The sequence below is a fragment of the Lissotriton helveticus genome, chromosome 1_1 (genome assembly GCF_964261635.1).
Source record: "Lissotriton helveticus chromosome 1_1, aLisHel1.1, whole genome shotgun sequence".
NCBI classification, from domain to species: domain Eukaryota; kingdom Metazoa; phylum Chordata; class Amphibia; order Caudata; family Salamandridae; genus Lissotriton; species Lissotriton helveticus.
In genome coordinates this window covers 145566309-145590699 of record NC_136057.1, presented here as the reverse complement: position 1 = coordinate 145590699, position 24391 = coordinate 145566309, and the positions used below count along the sequence as shown (strand labels likewise).

Below are 24391 nucleotides of genomic sequence, written 5' to 3'. Positions count from 1 at the left end.
GTCGGTTTAATGTGCTGAGATGTTTGATACCGAACTTCTCAGTTTTCAGAGCAGCCATAATGGAGCTGTGTAGTTCGTAATAACAAACTCTTAATGGCATTACTGCACTTACAATGTCTAAGAATTGGCTTAGACACTGTAGGGGTACTTTGTTCATGCACATGTACCCTCACCACTGGTATAGTGCACCCTGCTAGAGGGGTGACTGACCTATGCCAGGGCACACAGGGAAGTGTGCAATTGTTTCAATGATTTATGCTCATACACAGAACTCTGCACAGAGACCTAGGACATTCGTGAATTGTGGTGTACCAGAAACTCACCTCAGTACATAGAAAATCCCAAACAGCTAGCATCAGTGTCACATTAGCCCTTTGTCCTATAGCAAAGTAACCAATGATTAGACAACCTAGAACATGCGAATTAGTACCATCTCAGGAATGGGGGGGGAAGTGAGAACACTTTTGTTATCTCTCATACCAGTCCACAACAGGAGTAAACAAGCATTTACAATGCAACGGTTTCGCCTTTGAAAAAGTTAGAGCTATTGGCATTGTAAATGACAAAATTTTTATGTATGTGTTGGTTTTGAAAACAGATAAATAAATGGCACTGTCATTTACAATGCCAATAGCTTAATCTCTCGCAAATGCCACACACAGACCCACACACATACATACCTACAGAGCCACACACAGAGCAATACACAGAGCCACAGACACACACAGCCCCCACCCGTCAGGACGCACCCTCCAGGGCCAGCATGGACGGGAAATCCTTGCAGTTTGAGATGCCGGTGGAGTCGGTGATGCAGGTCTTCCACAAGTTGGACCAGAAGGTGGCCGTGGTGATGACTGTGCCATCGATGCTCGACACCTTCTAGTAGTCGGTGGGCAGCGTGGAGCAGACCAGCACCCAGCCCGACAGGGCCAGCAGGACGGCCACGATCTCCCCCGCCTTGCAGTCACTCACAGGCCATGAGAATCAATGGCAGAAGTGGGCTGACCCATTGTCACATTCTATATGCTAACACGTCACAAACAGAATGTGAGTGATATTAGAACAGACCAACGAAAAGGAATGCTCCATGGCCCCTCTCGAAATGTATATGGATGCATGTTTTTAATAAATTTTTCTGACTACAAGAGCCTGGAAAATAGCTAAATATGACAAGCCGGACCAAAACAATTGGATTAATATACACACAAAGCTAAATCACATGCATAAAATTGGATTATCACAATGAAAATCTACTCAGGGGGGCTTGTTAGACGGGGCTAAACACCAAAACTCTTGCTGACTATTGTAATGTGTGAGATTCCATGTTCCAAAATACTTCTGCAGACTTTACCACAGTGTAACAAAAAGGGAAGGCAAGGAAAAAAAAGCCCTCACCTGGACTTCCTCTGGCGCCGGTCGGCCGCGGAATGGCCAAAACAAACCTCGACCAGCAAAAAAAAAATAAACCCCACCCACCGCCGCACTGACGAGACAAAAGGGGCCGGATGAGAAACACTCTCCAGAAACGCCCACGAGTCGCCTCGCAGGATGACGGACGCCTCTGTTTGCCAATGGCTAGCGTCCATTTATGGAGCTAGCCAATGGGAAACAGAGGCGGAACGAACATCCATACTGTTGACAAAAGATTTCGGCCTGGGCGGGGCACCAGTGCCCTCGCCAGGTCGAAACCTAAAAAGTACTCAAGATGCCTGAGCAGTGTCGTCTATAATGGTTATACTTCAGTGTGAAGGCTGCTAATGGAGCCCACAGCAACCTCCAACATTTTCTGCTCATACTAGTCATACTAGTTTTTATAAAGCGCGAACTATCGCTCCGGAAGGAGCATCTTGGCGCTGTGCAAGCATGAAGTAGATACAAACTATAAGAGACACACAACACCCAATAATCCTGATTTGTGTGACATTCCAATCAAATGACAAAAAACAAGCTGTGCAGATTTACTCAATAACACACAATAGTTGAACCATACTATGGAAACCTCCTTCACCACCTTCTCTGTAGGAATCCACCCTAGACCCACATGTGGAACAGACACCCCACCTCAGTTCAACAACACATAACTTTATTACAAAAGAAATACCATCTCTAAGTGTCAAATCACACTGTGCCATTTTGTGCAACATATCAGCTCTCTTCACGCGGTCACCCGGCAAAGAGCAGATATCACTCAGTGACCGGGAAAGCGAGCAGGAAACTACGGCAAAGAGTGGATTTCCAGTGCGTCTTTCGGGGCTTTGAGCGGCCGATGTTCATTAGGAGGTGTGAAAACATCCCAGGATATCTGTACCAGCCCCAGCTAGCTCTTCTCCTCTCCCCCCCCCAGGAAGGAGTCTGAGGGTGGCTGAAAAGGGAAAAAGTGGCTCTTAGATACTTAGGCCACGCCCCCTCCAAGGTTCCACCCTATCATCACATGGTGACTTTTGTTTTTAGAGTGCAGGTCTTCATCTGCTAATGCCTACTGAAAGTAATCTCCAAAGTGGTAGGAAATTACAATCTCTTTACAATAAGGTTTTTCAGATTTCGAGAAGTGTGCTTGCTGCTGTTTGATCTTGAATGCTACTCTTTCCACGGAATCACATTTACATATTTCTTAATGCCATGTGATATTGCTGTATTCCCAGTAACCGACAGAGCGGCTTCACACATGAAGATCTTAATCTCCTATAGGGATGCAAAAAATATAAAACATGACCCTCAGTTTCCTTATAATGCATGAACGCTGGACATCACTCGTGTTATTGTTCAAAGAGGGACCACATATTCATAAAAGATGCTATTGATAAGATTCGCAACCTAAACTTCACATGAAGGGTCCTGGCTGAGAAAGGTTGCAATAAATCCAAATATTCTTGAAATGTATGGTCTCATTTGGTTGGTAAGAATCAGTAGACCCATAGAGGATGAGGACTGCAGTGTCGCAATCGTGCATAACTACAGTCTCTCCTTCAAGATGCAATGGGCACTTGACGTAAGAGGTGTAGTATCAGTCCAAAAATTAGCAAACCCCAGTTCTGTCAGTGTATTCTCAGGCAAGGGTTAATTTGTATGCGGTCCTCTACCAACATCATGCAGGCGTTCTCTATGTGGGTCAAGTTCTTTTGTCACCCAATTTCAAAGCCTGTACAAGATCGGCCTCAGTATGGAAAGCCGGATTATGGATTTCAGAGCCAAATCAAGCCTGATCGGAAGCAAAGGGATAATCTTCGAAAGGCTCAATAGGGATCTTATAGAGAAGTTCTCAGCTTTCCCAAGATGTTTTACATCACAGGGTCTCCAAAGCTCTGTCTTACAGTGCAACACGTACAGCCTCGGCTCTGTATATCTCAAGGGCCAGACGCACAGGACGGTATGAAGCGTGCCAGGCAAACTTAATTACCACCCTTTGAGTCCAATGGGTGTTGCGCGCCTGATGCCAATGCTTGTTCTCTTTAGTTGAACTGATCGCGATCTCCCTCCCTACACAGCGCTCTGTCACCCCCCCTCCCCCATGTGCCTCCCTGCACACTGCCCTTTCACCCCCGTGATGTGCCTCCCTGCACAACGCCACCTTCACCACGAAGCTCTGCTGTGAGCCCTGAATTCATGTGCACTGCCTGCGCCCCAGGGTAGAAGGAGCCCCATGTGCTGTGCCTGCTTAGAGGACCCCTCGTGCATGCTGAGCATGCTCATAGGAGCCCCCCACGATTGCTGCGCCTGCTCAAAGGAGCCCCCCTCCTGTGCCACACTGGGCCCTAAACACCCCCCAAGGCCTCTGCAGCTTCCGGCGAATGATGGGCGCAGATCATCTACAGCGGGAACACCGGCCACCAGCTGGGCAGTGCCACAGACCCCTCGGGCACCGGCCGTCGTCCCGCCCTGCCGATGCGAACCTGACTACCAGTAAACTAGCGCTTAGAGACCAACGGCTCGACGGAAAGCACTAGACAAAAGCTGAAGCCCTTCAGTCACTCACCAGTGTTCTGCGGTGAAAGGCGCCCTCTGCTGGATGGTCAAGGGGGTGCCCTTTGTGCCACCCCCAGGTGCAGGTCGATCGGCGGCAGCAGCTTCTCGGCGCTAGAGTGCTGGGCGCCTGGACACGCTGGGGAGTGAAGGAGAGGTAGTGCGCACTTGCTGCTCACTCAGGAGGGCTCCAGGGAGGGACTGAGCCTGAAACAGAGAGGAGGGGCTCTCCCTGGAACGGCCAATCAGTGCGGAGGACGTGCTACACACGCCCCAAGGAGAGACTGGGGTCACCCTCGCCCCATTCACAGCCGGACCTCCCAAAACACAAACTACGTGCTATGTGTACAGCACGCGCTGGTCGTGCACTAAACACAACTACACAAAGCCCAACCCCACACGGAAACAACACACGTCCTCATAAGTGACTGCAGTGCACCCTAATAAACTTTACACCTTCAAACCTCCCACTAAACTCGGACATTTTACGCGTTTTTATATAGCGCGCACTTTACTCGAAGGTGTCAGAGCGCTTCCCAATAGGAACAGTAATGAAACATGAGGAAAAAGTACAAGTCCGCATGTTACAAAAGCAAACACTACGTTACATAAGGCAATAGTGACAATTGTGCATGTATCAAGAGCAAACAAAATACAAGAGGTAGCAAACGATACTTTACAAGAGAAAAAAAGTCAGGTCCCGGCGTGCTGTGATTGGCTGACGTCACGGGGGTGTCCCGGGCAGGCAGCCAATCACAGCGCGGCCTGGGAAATGACGTCACTGGGGTGTCCCGGGCCTGCAGCCAATCACAGCGCGGCCCGGGACACACGGCAACAAGGGGCGGGGCTTAAAAAAAGACCCAGAAACGCCCCCGAATCGCGTTTTCTCTGGAAAACGTGATTGACGGCCAATCTCTTCCAATGGCTAGCCTCCATTTATGGAGCTAGCCAATGGAAGACTGGGGCCGTTCCTGTCTCCCCTACTATACTCATTAGGTTTTCGCCTGTGCGAAAAAGCTCTGCGCAGCTTTCGCCAGGCAAAACCTAAAAAAGACACGGTAAGGTGAAAATATTTATTTTAATGACGTGATCTCATGCACTGAATTTTAGTCAACATAAGCAGACGTATGATTAAGAATAATATGGTCAGCATAGTTGCAATTCCATAAAATACAAAAGGGGGCATCTTATTACAATGATAGTGCAAACAGGTGATATAGAGCCTAGTTTTAATACCCTCTCTATAGAGGAACTATATTATAAACTAAAGAAGGTCTCTTGGGCTTGTTTCAGGGGACCCCATTACCTTTCCTCTCAGTAAGTGTAAATTACATCTGGATAAGCAAGTCTCTCTGGATCTATGGAATCTTCCAAGTGTGTGAAATTATGGCAAGTGTGCTATGATAAAGGTGCCAGAATCTTACTTGGCTCGCAGCTGCCAAAATGTGTCTAGAATGTGTTACACGGACATGCCGATAAACAGGCTCACATGTTATGATAGCCTTGACTGCTCAGCACTCTGTGCAGACCAGGGGCACAATGTATGTCTAGAGATGTCGAAAAACAAACCTTTTCTCATGTGTAGGATAACATACAAAAACAGCTATGCAGTGTTGTGTGCAAAAGGGCGTTTAAACTTCTAATAAGCCATGCGAACATAACATGCACCAAAAGTAGGCCCTAACACCAACACCTGCAGCCTGCAAAAGCAGTGTAGTGGTACATGACCTATAAGGGTGGCACAATAAGTGTTGCAGCCCTTAAAGGCCTTCTCTGGTCACAGTGCCCTGGGTACCTGTGGTACCATGTTCGAGGCATGTGGGCTGCTGAATTCACATCTATGCATAGATCGCCGCCTAGTGTTGGGTCCGGATGACTGCACATTGTTGTCCTGGAAGAGTCTTTGAAGTATCACGAGATAGGTGGCTCCTCCCCTGGACTACAGTGCGCCTGGGCATCCTCTCCATCCTCAGATTGTATTTTTCCGCCATTGGGTTCGGATGTATATTTGCTTACTCAAGTTCGGAATCGATAGAAAACTTTCTTTGGCCAAAAGGCCTATAGGTATCGTCGGTATTGTCTTGCGATCGGTGCCCAGTACTCATTCCAGCTCAATTTCGAGCCGAACGTCAGCGACGTAGGCCTTGTCTACGTTCAAAATGGAACAGAGCCCGTTCAAAAGATGTCCAGTCTGCAACTCCAAGTACCCTCATATTGACGTCCATCCGGTGTGCAACAAGTGCTTGTCACCGGATCACGATGAGGCCAGCTGTATGGCCTGTTCTCAGGTACCGGTCCAAGAAGACACTTCGCCTTCGACGCGCGGCGCGAAAGGAGGCCCAGCACACAACGCCTGACCCAGTCAAAATCTTCGACGCTGAAGACGACGAAGGGGTCGAGCATGAAGTTCAGGAGAACCAGTCGGATCCTGCGTCGGAGGTTGACTCCAACTATGACGCAGTAAATGAAGAATTGGTCGAGGATATCGAAGTCGTCGACTAGGTAGGAGACGATGATGAGCCCTATGGGGCCGTAGACGATAGCTCCAGCGAAGAGCTAGGCCCGACCGCTGGTTCGGAGGCCTGCGACGAGACACTCGATAAGGCTCAGGTCGAGGGATCGCCTCAAGGCCTTACCCAAGATCAAACAAGTAGTTCTACAGCCTCGCTTCAAGGCCCGGCTACGGACATTTCTAAAGAGCCGTCTGTTGATCGACCAAAATCGAAACCAACAACATCAGTATCCACAAAACCGAAAGCACCGGCAAATCGAAACCGAAAGTGCAAGTAACTTTGCTCATTTCGAAGGCTTCTAAGCCGTCGGCTTCGACGCCGCCACAGGGTGCGATCGAGCCGGATAAGCCGCCCCCAAAAGGGTCGAGCCGAAATCCGGGGCGCCGAAGAAAAAGGTCGTGGACATCGACCCAAAGACGTCGGCGCCGAACACCGTTGATACCGCTAAAGGAGCCAAAGCGCAGGACGCTATTGATCCTAAGCGTCGACTCGACAATCCCAAAGTCGGCAAGGACATCGAGCGCACTAAACACCGTGGCTCTAAAGATCCCGTCGAGTCAATACGGCCATCCGCCTCTTTTTCGAAGCAAGTGTCGGACTCGCTGCAGCGTATAAAGGATAAAGCCCTGGTTGTCGAACCAAAGGCCGCTCCACCCCCAAAATCTGTCACCGCTCCAAAGGCGTCGTCGCCGATAAAGTTTATACTGCCGCCACCGGTGCCACCTAAAGCGTTTGCCCCACTTACGGGCGTCGAGCCAGCAAAGGTGTCCATGGGGGGAAAAGTGTACAATAACTGAAGTGGCCACAAAGCATCGACCTCCTCTCCAGGAAGACCAGCCGAGGCAATTCATCGACGCTGAAACTGGTAGACTTTCCATTCACAAGCGGAAAATCGTCCCAGAACAGCCAATGGAGTCCTACAAGATTCCATTAAAGAAAGAGGGATTCAGCAACTTCACCTCTTCTGTCTGAAACTCTGCACCCATGTGGCCAAGAACCAGAATTTGCTTCGCCCACACATTCAGATGCAGATGCGGAGGAGGCTTACAATCAGGAGTACAATTATCCTATAGACTCTGATACAGACTAACACAATGAACCCTGGGCGGACGCTGTTGACCCAGGGGAACCACGTCCTAACACTGACAGCAATGTCTATACTGTTAAAACATCACCAACAGAAGACACAGCTGCGTTCAACGCACTTATTGAGAGTGCAGCAAAAAATGACTATGTCCAACTCCATACTGACCCTATTGAGGAGGATTTCTTTAACACATTCTCCACTTCTGAGAGAACTGTCAAAATTCTGCCTATGCTAAAAGGTGTCCTGAGACACGCTGGAAACATCTTTAACCGCTTCCGTGCGGCGCGTTAGCCGTGCCCTGTGCTGGACATTCCAGAACAGGGCGCGGTCGTGACGGAACCGTTCCGTCATCAGCACAGCTCAGCCGTAACTGATGACGGAACGGTTCCGTCACCAGCATCGAAGGGGTTAAGGACACCACGAGGGCCAGAGTAATAAACCCCAGGATTGTGAAGAAATACAAACCTGCACCTGGCGACCCTACATATATCAAGGGACAGTTACCACTGGACTCTATTGTTTCCAATGCTCGTAAACGAGCCAATTCACAAGCCACGGGTGATGCTCCTCCCCCTGACAAGGACTCAAAAGTGCTCGAAGCCTCAGGGAAAAGGGTGGCAGCTCAAGCGGCCAATGTCTGGCGAATCTCCAACACACAGGCGCTCCTAGCCAGATATGACAGGGCTCACTATGATACACTCGAAACCCTGTTACAACACTTGCCAGATGAGTACAAAGAGGCAGCTGAAATGCTAATTCAGGAAGATAAACTTATTTCTAATGCGTCCATTAAGTGTGCACTGGACGCAGCTGACACTGTGGCCAGGGCAATTAACACCAGCGTTATGTTACGTAGGCACGCCTGGCTGAGAATCTCTGGTTTCAAGTCTGAAATACAAACCACCATTCTCAATCAACCAGTTAACCCTGATCACTTATTTGGCCCAGAAGTGGACACCACCTTAGAGAAAATCAAAAAGGACACAGACTGCAAAGTCTATGGGAGCTCTTCAGTCCCAGCAGTTCAGAGGTGGTTCTTTTCGTCGCTCCAACAATAGAGGAGCTTCCAGAGGACAGGTGTCCCAGCAGGCGCAATACAATAAAGGGGCCACTCAAACCAGCTACGGCAAACAATAGGGGCGGCTATCGTGGAAACGGCGCCAAAGGCAGAGGTCGTGGAAACAACAACTCCCGATCCTCCGCCACCAACAAACAGTGACGTCTTGTCGCTGCCCCCGACCACATAACACCGGTCGGGGGAGACTACAACAGTTCCTGCCAGTCTGGAAATCCATCACCACAGACAGGTGGGTAAGACAGCTTATCCAGCACGGTTATTGTCTAGAGTTAACATCCACTCCACCCAACATACCCCCAAAACACCGTCCTATGTCCGCAGAGCATATGCAATTATTGCAGCAGGAGGTTGTCAGCATGCTGCAAAAAGGAGCCATAGAGCTCGTACCTGTGGAAGAAATAGGTACAGGGGTGTACTCGCTGTACTTCTTAATCCCAAAAAAGGACGGGTCCCTCAGGCCCATATTAGACCTCAGGCCCCTAAACATGTACATCCTTTCGGAACACTTCCATATGCTCACGTTACAGCAGGTCCTACAGTTGCTCAGTCAGGGAGATTTCCTCGCAACACTAGATCTCAAGGATGCATATTTCCATATACCGGTACACCCGTCACACAGAAAATACCTCAGATTTACCATTCAAAATCAACCTTATCAGTTCAAAGTTCTCCCTTCGGAGTCACGACAGCACCCAGGGTGTTTACCAAATGCCTAGCGACAGTGGCTGCACACCTGCGGAGACAAAATGTCCACGTCTACCCTTACCTGGACGACTGGCTTGTCCAAGCAAAGTCGGCCCAGCAATGTGCCACCCACATGTCACACACCATTCACCTACTTCACAGCCTGGCATTTTCACTGAATTATCCAAAGTCCCACCTTCAGCCCGCACACGTACGCAAGTACTTGGGCGCTACAATCGACACTCTGGCAGCCAAAGCACAGCCGAATTCAGTGAGAATCAACAGCATTCAATTGCTGATACAAAAATTCAGACCACAACACTCGCTTCCAGCACGAGTGTTCATGCAGTTGATAGGCATGATGGCCTCCTGCATCTTCATAGTCCCGCACGCGAGACTACATATGCGTCCGCTTCAAGAGTGCTTAGCACGTCAGTGGAACCAGGCTCATGGACAGTTGAAAGACCTAGTGTTGGTGACCGGTCTTGCATACAACTCTCTGCATTGGTGGAATCCACAAAACCTTTGCAAGGGCCGACCGTTCCAAGAGCCTGTGCCACAGATTATTCTGACAACGGACGCATCTCTCCAGGGATTTGGGAGCTCATGTACTCCACTACACAGTGCAGGGACTATGGACGGTACAGCAAAGGAAGATGCACATCAACCTTTTAGAACTGATGGCAATCTTCATGGCAATGAAGGCTTCCAAGGTACACTTGTGCAACAAAGTGGTGTTGATCCGAACGGACAACATGACGGCCATGTACTACATACAGAAGCAGGGAGGTACACACTCTCCACAGTTGTCTCATCTAGCTCAGATCATGTGCAAGTGGGCCACTCAGAGAAACATCTTCCTCATGGCAGAACACCTCCCAGGCAAGGACAATCAGATTGCGGACCTGCTCAGCAGGCACAGCCACCAGATGCACGAGTGGGAGATACATCCATCAGTACTCCACCCGTACTTCCAGCAGTGGGGTCATCCAGAGATAGACCTTTTCGCCACAAAGGAAAACGCAAAATGCCAAAGCTTTGCCGCCAGGTTCCCACATCCACAGTCGCAGGGAAATGCGATATGGATGAACTGGTCAGGCAAATTTGCGCACGCTTTTCCACCAGCACCTCTAATACCGCTAGTGGCACGCAAACTGAGACCACACTCGATGACTCTCATCCTGGTTGCTCCAACGTGGGCACGCCAACCATGGTACACCACGTTTCTAGAACTCTCCGTGGTACCGCATCTAAGACTGCACCTCTCACCCACACTCTTGACGCAGAGCCATGGCGACATTCAGCATCCAGATCCGCAACAGCTCAACCTGGCGATCTGGCTCCTGAAGTCTTAGAATTTGGCTACCTCAACCTGCCTCCTGACTGTATGGATATCATAAAGGAGACACGGAGGCCCACAACTAGAGCATACTATGCAGCCAAGTAGAAGCGTTTCGTCATTTATTGTTCCAATAATGACATTAATCCGCTAAATGCGTCTACTCAAAACATCTGTTATCTGTTATCTATTACATCTATACAAATGCAATCTAGCCTACGCTTCCATTTGTATACATTTATCCGCAATGGCAGCTTATCTCATAAATAGGCGGCATCTCTCGCTTTTCAGAGTGCCTGCCATCAAAGCCTTTCTGGAAGGACTCAAACGAGCACCCACCAGCACCTGTATGGAACCTAAATTTGGTCCTTACCAGACTGATGGGTCCACCTTTTGAGCCTCTCCACTCATGCGAGATACAATTCTTAACGTGGAAAGTAGCTTTCCTTATAGCAATCACATCGCTAAGACGCGTTAGTGAACTTCAAGCACTAACTATCCAGGAGCCTTTCATACAAATTCACTCCAACAGGGTAGTACTACACACTAACCCTAAGTTTCTGCCTAAGGTGGTTTCACAGTTCCATATGAATCCAACAATAGAACTACCAGTGTTCTTCCAAAACCCAGATTCAGTGGCAGAGAGAATGCTCCACACACTAGATGTAAAAAGAGCTCTCATGCACTACAGTGATAGAACAAAAGACTTCAGAAAAACCAAACAACTGTTTGTTGCCTTCTCACTGCAACACAAAGGCAACCCCATTTCTAAAGCAGGTATAGCCAGATGGATCGTTAAGTGCATCCAAATTTGCTATCAAAAGGCTAAGCGCACTTTAACGATTCCCCCAAGGGCCCACTCCACACGGAAGTTAGGGGCATCCATGGCTTTCCTGGGGAACATTCCCTTAGAAGAAATATGTAAAGCAGCCACATGGTCTACCGTACACATTTACTAAACACTACTGCGTAGATGTGCACTCCAAACCGCAAGCGGCTGTAGGCCAGGCTGTTCTAAACACTTTTTCAGACTGCTGCAGCTGGCACAGGCAGCCACCGCTAATGGAGGGACTGCTATCTATTCTATTCATAGATGTGAATTCAGCAGGCCACATGCCTCGAACCGAATATGCTACTTACCAGTATGCATCTGTTCTTGGCATGTAGGGCTGCTGACATTCACATCGCCCGCCCTCCTCCCCGGCCTGTCGCGGCTGCAGCACTCAGAATTACTCTTAGCATGGTCATCACTTACTGTACTACACTCCATCTCTGCCACAATGGTGAAAAACAATCTGAGGATGGAGAGATGCCCATGCGCACTGTAGTCCAGGGGAGGAGCCACCTATCTCGTTATACTTGGAAGACTCTTCCAGGACAACAATGTGCAATCATCCGGACCCAACACTAGGCGGCGATCTATGCATAGATGTGAATGTCAGCAGCCCTACATGCAAGAACAGATGCATACTGGTAAGTAGCATATTTGTTACCAGGGACTGACCTGTGGCCAGAGATGCCAATTGGGTTAGTTTTGGGGAAAGAACAGCGGCCCTGGGATCCTGATTGGCAGGTACCCAGGGCACACCCAAGTAAAAGTGCATCAGTAGTCTGGCAAAAACTGTGGGGGTGTATTGCAACAGAAACCCACTTTCCTACACCTTCAGAATAGACCATATCTGTTTCTTTTCAGAGTGCCTGTTATTAAGGCCTTTATGGAAGGACTCCAGTTATTCTACTAAGATGTCCACCTGCCCCAGTGTGGAATCTTAATCTTGTTCTTACCAGACTAATGGGTTCATTCTATGAGCCATTGCATAAATGAGAACTGCAATTTCTCACTTGGAAAGTTGCTTTCCTCATTGCCATCACATCACTTAGGAGAGTGGGTGAGCTTCAGGCACTAACCATACAAGAACCATTTTTACAAGTACACCACAGCAAAGTGGTTCTTCCACTAATCCTACATTTCTACCCAAAGTAATTTCTGCCTTCCACATCAACCAATCTGTTCAGTTGCCGGTGTTCTTTCCTCAACCAGATTCTCTGGCAGAACATGCTCTACACACCTTAGATGTTAAACGAGCATTACTTTATTACATAGGACGAAACCTTTTCGTAAAACTCCTAATCACAAGCAACCAAACCAAAAAATAACATACACAGTGCACAGAAATATGTTCAACACCCCTGGATCACCTGTTGCTTAACCATTAAAGTTGTATACATTTCAATTGTTTTAAGAAAGATGATTAATGGACCTGCAGGAAAAATAAGTAAATGACATCACTTATGGAGCAACAAAAGGAAGTTCTATTCTCCCATATATCTGCTTAAGGAGAGGTCAAGTCAATTTTCTCAAATCATGGAGCAGTTCATCCAATATGTACGTAGGGTTCCCCATCCAGATTCAGGCCACCGGGTGTCTTACTATTGACTTGGAGTCTTAATTTCTTTTCTCTGCTTCATCGTGACATCATGGAGACCCTGTAAATCTCAAACAATGACAAGGTGTCTGGTTCTGATAATGTTCTTTGGTCCAATGTCTGGCCCAATGTCTGACTACAGGTTAATTTTGGTCCCAGTTCCTTATGACAATAAGGTGTTCAAAGATTCTCTTTTACTGGTAAAATGGTGCTGCCCACATACTGGAAACCACAAGGGCATACTAGAACATATATGCTGTGATTGCTGCTACTGGTAATGAATTTGTTGATCTGCCCTGTTCTCCAGAAGGTAATTGGTACTTTTTTTTCTTGCTATTTACCATCTTCACACCTGCTGTATCATACAAGCGCTTCACAGGATTCATGAAGGAGCATGCTGCTGGGTTGCTTGAGGCATCTGTCTGTCTGCTCTTGGACTGCCTGTCGGTGTGATCACACTGACTTCGGTGGTGGACCCATCCTTAATGGTGTGTAGTCTGTAAACATTGCATAGGCAATATGCTTGTCATACAAACTGCCATTTGCATACACTGGTCTTTAAGGGATGCTATTCTATCTGGTATACTAAATTGATGATTTAGCTGTGCTCGCTCGCCCAGTGGATGCATCATGGAGTGCTACTGGGATTTATCCAAGAAGAATCTTTGTTCTTGGTGTGAATTATTAGTGACCCATTGGGTGAGATGGTTCCTCTGCCAGAATCTGGACAGTGTAAACTCTTGGCATGGATGAAGCTCTGGCTTAGCATGATCTGGTGGAAAACGAACTGAGTATCTCCAGTTTCTCTTTTGAGGACTCTCTGGTGGAAGAGGGCCTAATAATCCTAGCAATCCATACTTGTAAAGCGCGAACATATCACCCCTTTAGGGTTCAAGGTGCTGGGGGTTGTCGGGGAGATTAAGCGAGTTGTTGCCCAGAGTTACATGATGCTGAGCTGGCACCAGGGATCGAACCATGATCCTTCGCGCTCCGGAGTCTAGGCGTGGGTGATGGAAGGACTGAGTTTTTGTAATGACTAGCACACCCTGGGCAGTGTTCTGTCTAGTTTGGAGATAAACAGTCACAGAAGAAGCAGACCTCCTGTTTCGGTGGAGTGGGAGGGATCGCTTGTTTTGTTTGTAGCACGTGATTTGTGTGCATTCTGCACTGTAATTTGGGAGTTAGAAATTAGCCCAGAGGGGAGAAAACTGACCAAACCAGTATGAATTACGTTGTGAGTGACAACTTATTGTCAGCCACTACCCCTCCTAGAGTTTCTAGAAGCATTGGCAGGTCACCAGTTGCTAATTAAGCAAAATTGCAGAAGGGGTTAAACTTTAGGATATGGAGTTGCCGCACACTGGATGGGTTGTAAAGCATGCAAAGAATATAAAAAACAAAAGGCCAAACAAAACGAGTAGTTGTGGGAAGACCCATCATTTCAATTTGTTTTAATCCTAAAACAAATGTGCTTAAAACATTTTGCAGTATGACCGTGGTATAGAAATTGCTGTCTGTACTGTGAGATCGTAGAGGCACAAAGTCCAGGCACCCTCCTGATGAAGAGAAGCTCAATGAAAGCAAATCCACCAGCCTTGCCCTGGGGATTCCAATTAAATGTCCACGCCTGCCCCATCTGATCTGCTGGGACAAGGAGATGGGGTAGGCTTCAAAGGGATCAGGACTAAACAGCTGGTGTCCACTCCAGCAGAAAGTGAATGAAAGGACCAGTCTCCTGTTGTCCCAGAATTCCAGTCAGTTTTCTGTACCCCACTCCAAGAGTCCTAATTAGGCTTGGTCTAATAACTGCACAATCGAGTCACTGTTACCATCTGCATTTTTTTAACCTAACTGGACCTGCAAGGCTGTCATTTTTTTTTTCAGGAGACCTAATGAGTGAGCGTCTAAATTTGTGTTGTACTCTGTGATATTAGTTTCTCCGAGACTGCATCCATTTCCAATGAGTTTGTTTACAAATGTTTCCAAACATGCATGTCGGCTGTCCTGATCTTGTCAGTGAAGTTGTGTTTGGAGAAACTGCACAAGAGGCCTGCCTTGTCTCTTTCCCTTGAATGTATCACATGCATCAGATGTCTGCGTGGATGTGGTATGTTTAGTGTTCATCCTGAGGCTCCACAGCATAATAGCTCATTCAGGCTCCACAGCATAATAGCTCATTCCACCTCAAACTGCTTCGACACCAAGCTGGGCAGCATGTAAACACCCCAAAGGAAGCCAGTCCTGTCTTGCTGTCCTTTAAATACTTCTGTTATGAACTCAAATGTACCCCAATCTAGGCTTAGGTAGCTACACAACCTTTTACCTAGGAAACTAGCCTCCTTTATTATGCATGAGGATTCTTAGAAAAGTCCCTTGCACGTGACTTGCATCACAGCATGAACATACTCTGCGTGAAAGTCATGGTCTTCTTCATCCTAGGGTGAAGGAGCTACTTTGTCTAATTGCAGGTATTGTTCTAGGCTCATTTGCATGATTGTGCTCACAACATATCAATTGCGTAAGGAACCAGAGGCTATCTTGTTTGGTATAAAAGAGCAATGCCAAACACTAGATAGGTAGGAGAGCAGCTTCCATGACAAGATGCTGGGGTCAGAGCCTGCAGAAGCTGCAACACACAGTGGTCTGACATCCCTTGCAGGGTGTCCAACTCGAGACCAAGATGGGGGTCCTTCGTTCTCTCAGGTAACGGGGTTGGCTTTTTCCTAGGGGATTTTTGGCTCTATACCCACATACATGGTGGGTACACATGGGTACACTTGGAGGGTTCGCATAGGAGTACGCTTGATTACTACCATGTATCTATATGCCTGCATATATTCATTGTTTTAGCACCATGGTAGAATTCTATCTTTTATTTACTCTGTTAGTGCTTGTAATCTTATACATCTGTTTCTGTCTAATTGTCGCAGTAAACCGGTTTTACACTAGAATGTTGCTTGTTCAATAAATGCTTATTGTAAACATCCCCAATGTTTGTTCTGAATGTCTGCCTGAGGCTGAGTGAGCACATTTAACTGAGTGAAAAGTGCTGTACTGTTTCCACAATCCCTGAAGGATCCAGTGTTCATGTTAGATAGTTGCCAGAAATTATTCGCTCCTTTGTAAGGTTAAAGGGCTTATGGTGGCACTGTGAGCTAGCTGGTCTAAAGGCTAATATATCCTTTGGGGGGCTCTGGGATCAGTCTGGACACCAATTCCTTAGTTTTTCTAAACATGCAAATCCTATATAGATTTGTAGGAACTACACCACACTTCAGGTACTGGAAATAGTTGCTCTACTGCAACAAATTGATCGGCAATGTCTTCAGTGCTTCTCCTTTTAGCCTTGGAGAAACCTAGTTTACACCAGCAGTGGTTTGCCATGGTTCTGCTTTCTTGATCCATGCCTTTAGGTGTCCAAGGACCCTCGTGCTCCTGCTCCTCTGCTTGAATCTAGTCTCCTAACTGTGCCTTAACACAGCTCCACACCAATGTGGACGCTGGGATGGAACCAGTTGACTTTCCTTTCAGAGGTAGGATTGGATGTTTTTTGCACCCTTGCAGCAAGTTCCTGGCATCTGTTAAGCAGCTAGAAGTCCTTCGAGGACTCGGGAGCTAATGAATTTACATTTATGTAAGGTGGTGCTAACAGACTGCTGTGGCATATTCCGCCATTCTAAAGCTTCACAGCTCCGCCCGAGCATACTACATTATGTGATGACAGATGCACTTCCCTTGTTGGGCTGGAATCTCTTTTCCTTTGTACACAACATATAGGTTATCTGTCAAAGGAGTCCCATGATCATGTGTGCAGGCTCTCTGCCTCTTGTGATTGGCATGGTGGCATCCATTCCTAGGTTTGTGCACACCTTGTGAGTTAAGATTGTTACACCTCTTACACACAAGTTAGGTTTTTTGGGTGGGATGTTGGGGTGGTAATCTATCTTAAATTGCTGGTTGGTAAATTACAGGTCACCCCGCTCCTTTACCTGTACATTGTGTGGGGTTTATAAATCTTATTGAGTTTACAAATTACACCCTATGAAACTCATATGTAAACTATTTGCATGGATGATGCCCAGGGAAAATTGCGATTCCAAGATAAAAGTAATTTTCTTATTTGCACAATTTTAGAAACTCACCAAAATGCCCTAATTTCTGCTCGCTTCTAAGCTGAAATTGGTAACTTGAAGCATGAGTGAAAACATCAGATTGCCTTGCTACAAACGCTCTTGTGGGAAGATGGTTAGGTCCATAAGAAGCAGAAGGGCTGAAAATGGATGTGGCTGGCCTTCTCCCATCCGTGTACACCCTCAGCTTTGTGAACGCTTCTGGTCACCCGTGAGGGTATCCAGTGAATGAATGTACTTGAGATCGTGCTGTTCAATAAACATGTCGGCTATCAAACCAATCACTAAATGCATGTGTCAATAAGATCGCTGCCAAATGAGACTATTGACTACATTAATGGATTGTGTGCTCTCAATCTCTGTAGACCTTTTATATATTTAGATCTAGTCAAACCCATTGGTTTTCTTGCAGGACATGGTACGGATTTGGTGGTAACAACTGTATCCATAGTCAACAAAACTGCAAAACAAAGCTTGGCTAATGGACAAGGCTGCTATAGCAAAGAAAACACTGCTGGATGGTTTTATCCCCATACGAGATTCGAGCACCACAGCTTTACCTCGTTCAACACAACTCCACCAGTCCAGCATTTTCTACTTTTGATTCGACTGGGTGCTTTTAGCTCAAAAGACCAGGTCCCAACTTGGAAACAAACATGGTCAGCAATGCAGTGCAGACTCTGCGACCAGGAGAAAAACAATTTTACATTTCTTGTGTATTTGCCCAGCTGTGAATAATCTGAGACCGCAATATTTACTCCATGCATTCCACTTTCTCCAAGTTAGATCATGGCGACTGGCCGTAATGTCATTGCTAAACAGCCAGTCACTCCAGATTTCATGCAGGGCTGCCAGATTTTTGCATAAAGTTAGCACATTGTTACCAAAATCACGCAAATAGTACTCGCAACGTATGACCACAATATCGCACTTACATACGTTGTACACTTTGAATTCTGGTGGCGGATACCAAAGGCCTAGTATGGAACCATAGTGCATGATTAACAAGACTCTTAATTATTTTGATATCAACAATCATATTACAAGTCTTAAGGCCATTAGCACAAGAACTTTGGACGCTTTCATTGTCTTAGTGAAAAGCACATCTGTAATCTTGCATACGACTATGGCCATGAAATTGAGGATCATTAATATATGGTATTAACTTGTATAATTGGCGTTATGTCGACCTTGGACATTACTACCATCTTGACGGTTAGCATATTTTCATTTTGCACATGAATCCAGCCATGAAATTGAGGATCATTAATACATGGAATCATTCTGTACATAGTTTGTACTTGCATTTTCGCTCACGTTTAGTCAAACCGAGGAGCCGTAACGCCTAGTTTACACTTGTAGTTTTGCACATAAATTCAGTCATAAAATTGAGGACCATTAATGATGAGCATTAACCTGTATATTGAAACAACAAAAGTGTCCTCTGGAGTCTGAGAAACCACAAATAGGAGCAGAACAAAAACTGGCCTCACATGGATCAGTTAGGAAAGCCCTCACTCACCACCTAGTGGTGACATGCTTCATCATTGGGCCCCACTAAAGAGGCAAAGTGCCTCTTTAGTGTGCTTCAACACCAGAGTTACTGCAAAGCAGGTTTTGTGAATTCGGGCGCGCAGTGATAGTAAATTATTTGGTAGTGAGGGAATTAAAAATGTAATGAGTGTATCCAAAAATTATTTATTAACAGATCACTAGGACATGTGGTTAAAATCGTGTGTAGTCCACAGTTAATTGTGTGCTTGTTTCCAAAGTTAGTCAGTCAACATGTTTCTGCCTTTGAAACGGTGTCCAGTTACCAGGCATTCATCAGGACTAAAAAGGTGTACTACACCCTGGTGGTATGGGCGCGCCAAGGCCCACCCTTACCTAGGGACGTGAGAAGTGAAAATAGTGAAAAAAGTGCAAAAACGGGGGGAAGAGGATTCTCTTCCTAGATACTCCTGGTTTAGGAGGCTTCAGCACTTATATGGTGTGTTCATGGTACACCATGGGTGACGGGGGGGGGGGGGGGGTAGCGTAATTGGCACACCACCCTCAACGCTAGGCACCCTTAGTATACCTGCAAAACCCTCAAACCGGACCCGGATATAAATTTTCTTTTTTTTGACTGTTAGGCCGATCTTAGACTATCGCTTCGTCATGACACGTGTCTTTGCATTTTTTGTACTAGTTGTTGAATTAGAAAATCAAGGATGAGTAACACCCAGTAGTAATCTGTATCTTGTTTATATTTTTCATGGACTACAGAGGGATTTCGCTAATTTTGAATTTTGGTGCAAGAACTGAACAATTACAAGAACAAGTTTTTGCATACAAACCATGAAACTGCTAGCTGACTCGCACACAATTAGCAGCTAAATCGTGCCGTACCGGGAGTCAATACACTAGGTAAACGTGTATTAAGATTTATGACTTTTGCATGTAAATAGGAAAGTTCTGACAATTGATTTTTAAGCAACATTGTAATGGTTTTACTATACACAATAAATTTATCATTTTCAGTAAATAAACTGTCTTCTCAAATGTTTACCTTTGTCTCTCCTCCCGTCTGTTTCTCCCAGGTGACATTCATGGTCAGTACTACGACCTCCTTCGTCTGTTTGAGTATGGTGGCTTCCCACCAGAGAGTAACTACCTCTTCCTGGGCGACTACGTGGACCGTGGGAAGCAGTCGCTGGAGACCATCTGCCTTCTTCTGGCTTACAAGATAAAGTACCCCGAGAACTTCTTCCTCCTGCGTGGAAACCATGAGTGTGCCAGCATCAACCGCATTTACGGCTTCTATGATGAATGTAAGGGCGCTCTTTAGAAGAGTAGCGGTGAGAGGCAGCATGGGGGGGGGGTTTATGTGGAGAGCACAAGGCATGTGCTCTACACTGGAGCGGCCACACTGAAACCAATAGTCACATTCATGATTCCTGTGCTTCTGAGCTGCCTGCACACTCCTGGCAGCTGTTGGTGAATGATATCCTGATTTCAAGGATCCTGTCAACATTTTTGTGACTCATCATACGGTAGCAACAGGTGGCAAGATTTGGTGTGGTGGTGCCTCCATCTGTATCCTAGGCTCAACAAGTGCCTAACTAGTCACTGGTGCAATGCCTCCCTTCCCTACTCGGCCTGCCTGCACCTCCCTTCCCTACTCGGCCTCCCTGCGTCTCCCTTCCCTACTCGGCCTGCCTGTGCCTCCCTACCCTACTCTGCCTGCCTGTGCCTCCTTACCCTACTCGGCCTCCCTGCGCCTCACTTACCTACTCGGCCTGCCTGCGCCTCCCTCCCCTACTCGGCCTGCCTGCGCCTCCCTCCCCTACTCGGCCTGCCTGCGCGCCTCCCTCCCCTACTCTGCCTGCCTGCGCGCCTCCCTCCCCTACTCTGCCTGCCTGCGCGCCTCCCTCCCCTACTCTGCCTGCCTGCGCGCCTCCCTCCCCTACTCTGCCTGCCTGCGCGCCTCCCTCCCCTACTCGGCCTGCCTGCGCCTCCCTCCCGTACTCGGCCTGCCTGCGCCTCCCTCCCGTACTCGGCCTGCCTGCGCCTCCCTCCCCTACTCGGCCTGCCTGCGCCTCCCTACTCGGCCTGCCTGCGCCTCCCTCCCCTACCCTACTCGGCCTGCCTGCGCCTCCCTCCCCTACCCTACTCGGCCTGCCTGCGCCTCCCTCCCCTACCCTACTCGGCCTGCCTGCGCCTCCCTTCGCTCCCTCCCCTACTCGGCCTGCCTGCGCCTCCCTTCGCTCCCTCCCCTACTCGGCCTGCCTGCGCCTCCCTTCGCTCCCTCCCCTACTCGGCCTGCCTGCGCCTCCCTTCGCTCCCTCCCCTACTCGGCCTGCCTGCGCCTCCCTTCGCTCCCTCCCCTACTCGGCCTGCCTGCGCCTCCCTTCGCTCCCTCCCCTACTCGGCCTGCCTGCGCCTCCCTTCGCTCCCTCCCCTACTCGGCCTGCCTGCGCCTCCCTTCGCTCCCTCCCCTACTCGGCCTGCCTGCGCCTCCCTTCGCTCCCTCCCCTACTCGGCCTGCCTGCGCCTCCCTTCGCTCCCTCCCCTACTCGGCCTGCCTGCGCCTCCCTCCCCTACCCTACTCGGCCTGCCTGCGCCTCCCTCCCCTACCCTACTCGGCCTGCCTGCGCCTCCCTCCCCTACCCTACTCGGCCTGCCTGCGCCTCCCTTCGCTTCCCTACTCGGCCTGCCTGCGCCTCCCTTCGCTTCCCTACTCGGCCTGCCTGCGCCTCCCTTCGCTTCCCTACTCGGCCTGCCTGCGCCTCCCTTCGCTTCCCAACTCGGCCTGCCTGCGCCTCCCTTCGCTTCCCAACTCGGCCTGCCTGCGCCTCCCTTCGCTTCCCAACTCGGCCTGCCTGCGCCTCCCTTCGCTTCCCTACTCGGCCTGCCTGCGCCTCCCTTCGCTTCCCTACTCGGCCTGCCTGCGCCTCCCTCCCCTACTCGGCCTGCCTGCGCCTCCCTCCCCTTCCCTACTCGGCCTGCCTGCGCCTCCCTCCCCTTCCCAACTCGGCCTGCCTGCGCCTCCCTCCCCTTCCCAACTCGGCCTGCCTGCGCCTCCCTTTGCTTCCCAACTCGGCCTGCCTGCGCCTCCCTTTGCTTCCCAACTCGGCCTGCCTGCCTGCGCCTCTCTTCATAAACTTCCTGAATGAGCGAGATAGTCGACTGGTCCATAATAAAAATACCAAGTGGTGCCTTGCTTTTCTTCACCAATGAATATCCTGTTGCAAACATGAGCTAAAGCTTTTCCTAGATCTGCGTGTGGGTTAAGGGAATCCCACGTTTTCTAAATTCTCTTTCCACTGCCTGCTTGTGTGGGTCCTACACTCTGAACTGGTGTACCCCCACACCACCTAGCAAATCATGTGCCTCCCCCTTATCTCCTGCCAAGATGTTCTCACCCCTTCAGACTGATTCCTGCCAAGTGCTTCTTAACATTCTCTCACCTCACCATAGACTAGATTACTTGATTTTTGGCATCCCGCTGTGGCGCTGTCTTGTGTCCCTCTGACTACAGGTTTTTACTGAATACCGACATGAACCTGTTGACAATTCGTCCAGGCACAAATAATTTTTGTTTAAATTCTGTGCGCAGGAAAAACTCTAGAAAACCTTGCAGGAGTATTTGAACACCTGCCACTATAGGTGTATTCTTCCTCAGCACAGCCCCTCGAGTAACCAGCATTGGCAAAGCCAATCTGTCTCAATTTGTGATCGCTTGATAGCATATGATATCGCTTTTTTAACCGATAGGAATTGAATTGGATGAAGTGTGAATTTTTTTAAGTGGGTGAGGCGATGTAACACTGGCTTGGCAGGAGAGACCACTGGGACAGAAGCAGCATGGGAGGGCTGGTGGAAGCAACACAATTGCAGGTACGGAAGCAACATAGTAGGAGTGGTGTGGGGGGGTGTTGTAAAGCAAACGGGTGACCGAGCAGTGAGGGTTGGAATAAAGCAAACTAACGAGCGAAACATGAAGCGGGCAAGGAATACCACAGGCAAGAAAGCAACCCGAGAGGAGGTGAAGCACAGGAGTTCCAGCAGCGTATTTCTGAGGCAGATGAGGGCGAAGCACATGTCGGGCAGCGCATCACTGAGGCCTGTGAGGGAGAAGCACAAATGGGGAGCAACAAGTTGCGTGGCCGAGGGGGAAGAGAAGTACTTGAGGGAGACCACTGGAAAACACTTGCACACTCTGACTGCGTAACAAAAATGGTGCATGAAAAGTGATTTGTGGAAGGATGCAAGTAAATGCAGCCGTGCTCAAGGGGAGGGGGCAAGTAAAGCCTACAAGTGAACCAATAAGAATGGAGCAAATGTAAATGACCAAGCCAGTCAATGGTATGCGATGGGCAGCTTGGAGTCCACTGTCAACTGACAATGGTTCTTTTTGCGCACCATACATCTTGCACTTTCTAGTATGCGAGACCAAAAATGGAGTTCTCCCACCCTGAGTGGCCTCTACCCTGCTATCTGGTTCATAGATCAGCTGCAGGGCCACTGCAACTATAGGATTCTGCACGCAGTTCACAAGCCCATAGGTAAGCATATATGCATTGCATTCTCTATTACAGCAAAACACAGCCTCCCTCGGGCACCTTCCCAGAAGCTCTCAAGATGGTTCAGATCCTCCCACAGCTAAAGAAATCTACACTAGACACTGAGTACCTTGCAAACTACCAGCCCATCACTCACCTATCCTTCATCTGCATGAACACTGAAAGAAGCCCATGGCCCACTCCAAGGCCATCATTGCTAACCATCTCCTGCACGACTAAGTCTGGCTTCAGATCACCTGCATCATGGAAGCTGATACTTTATACATCATAGACTCCATCCTTTTGTCCCTAGTTGATTTCCTTCAAACCCCGCCCCCCCCCCCCCCCCCACACACACTCCACGTACTGCGCAACCACTCAGGTGCCTTCGACAGTCTACCATCCCATCCTCTTATATGCCCTGGAGTCTCGACTGAGATTTAGTACATTTATTCACTGGTTCTTCTACCTTTCCAACTAACACCAGTTTCTTCAAATGGAGATTTTCCGGTCACAAAATATCCTGATCATGTGTGGATTCTCCCAGGGCTACATAGTCTCCTGTCATCTTGAACCTCTACATGGAGCCGCTTGGTGGGCTACTCAGAAAACCTAATCAAGATACACAATTATGCAGGTGATTCCCAACTCTACTTAAGTCTTCTCCGGCTCAGACATCCAACGCCTCTAAACACTGCTTGTACATCGTACAGACCTGGGTATCCAGAACCTACCTGCAGCTCGACTCGGCCAGAATTCCTTGTTTGCCAAAAACAAATCAGTTACAAACCAACCCTGGTTCAGTGACTTTAATCTTGACTGGTTCGAACCCCAGCTTTCACTGAATGCCTAGTCACTTGAATTTACCATGGACACCGGTCTCGCTCTGAAGGAACATTGCCAACAAAGTCTGCCTGGTACAGCTCCCTTTTAAAGAAAGTTAAACCGTTCTTCCCAGAATGTGACTTCAGAAGCACTGCTCAAGACCTCAAACTCTTGCATCTGAATGGTGGGAATTCTCTACCCCATTGCATCCCAAACCCCACACTGGCAACCTACATGCTGTGACATGCCTCATTGAGGGCCTGAAGGAATATGATCACATCACCTCCATCCTGATGAAACTG

The 24391-nt window shown here is 48.4% G+C and overlaps 1 protein-coding gene across 1 annotated transcript in view; it reads left to right on the top strand.

Annotated features, from left to right (window-relative positions):
- The window catches only part of PPP1CA (protein phosphatase 1 catalytic subunit alpha), a 176492-nt gene that overhangs the window by 88044 nt on the left and 64057 nt on the right, over window positions 1-24391 (top strand). Inside the window, exon 3 of the mRNA XM_078659196.1 lies at window positions 19800-20030. Coding sequence (XP_078515322.1) covers window positions 19800-20030 — 231 coding nt within the window. The remainder of the gene's footprint in view (window positions 1-19799; window positions 20031-24391) is intronic.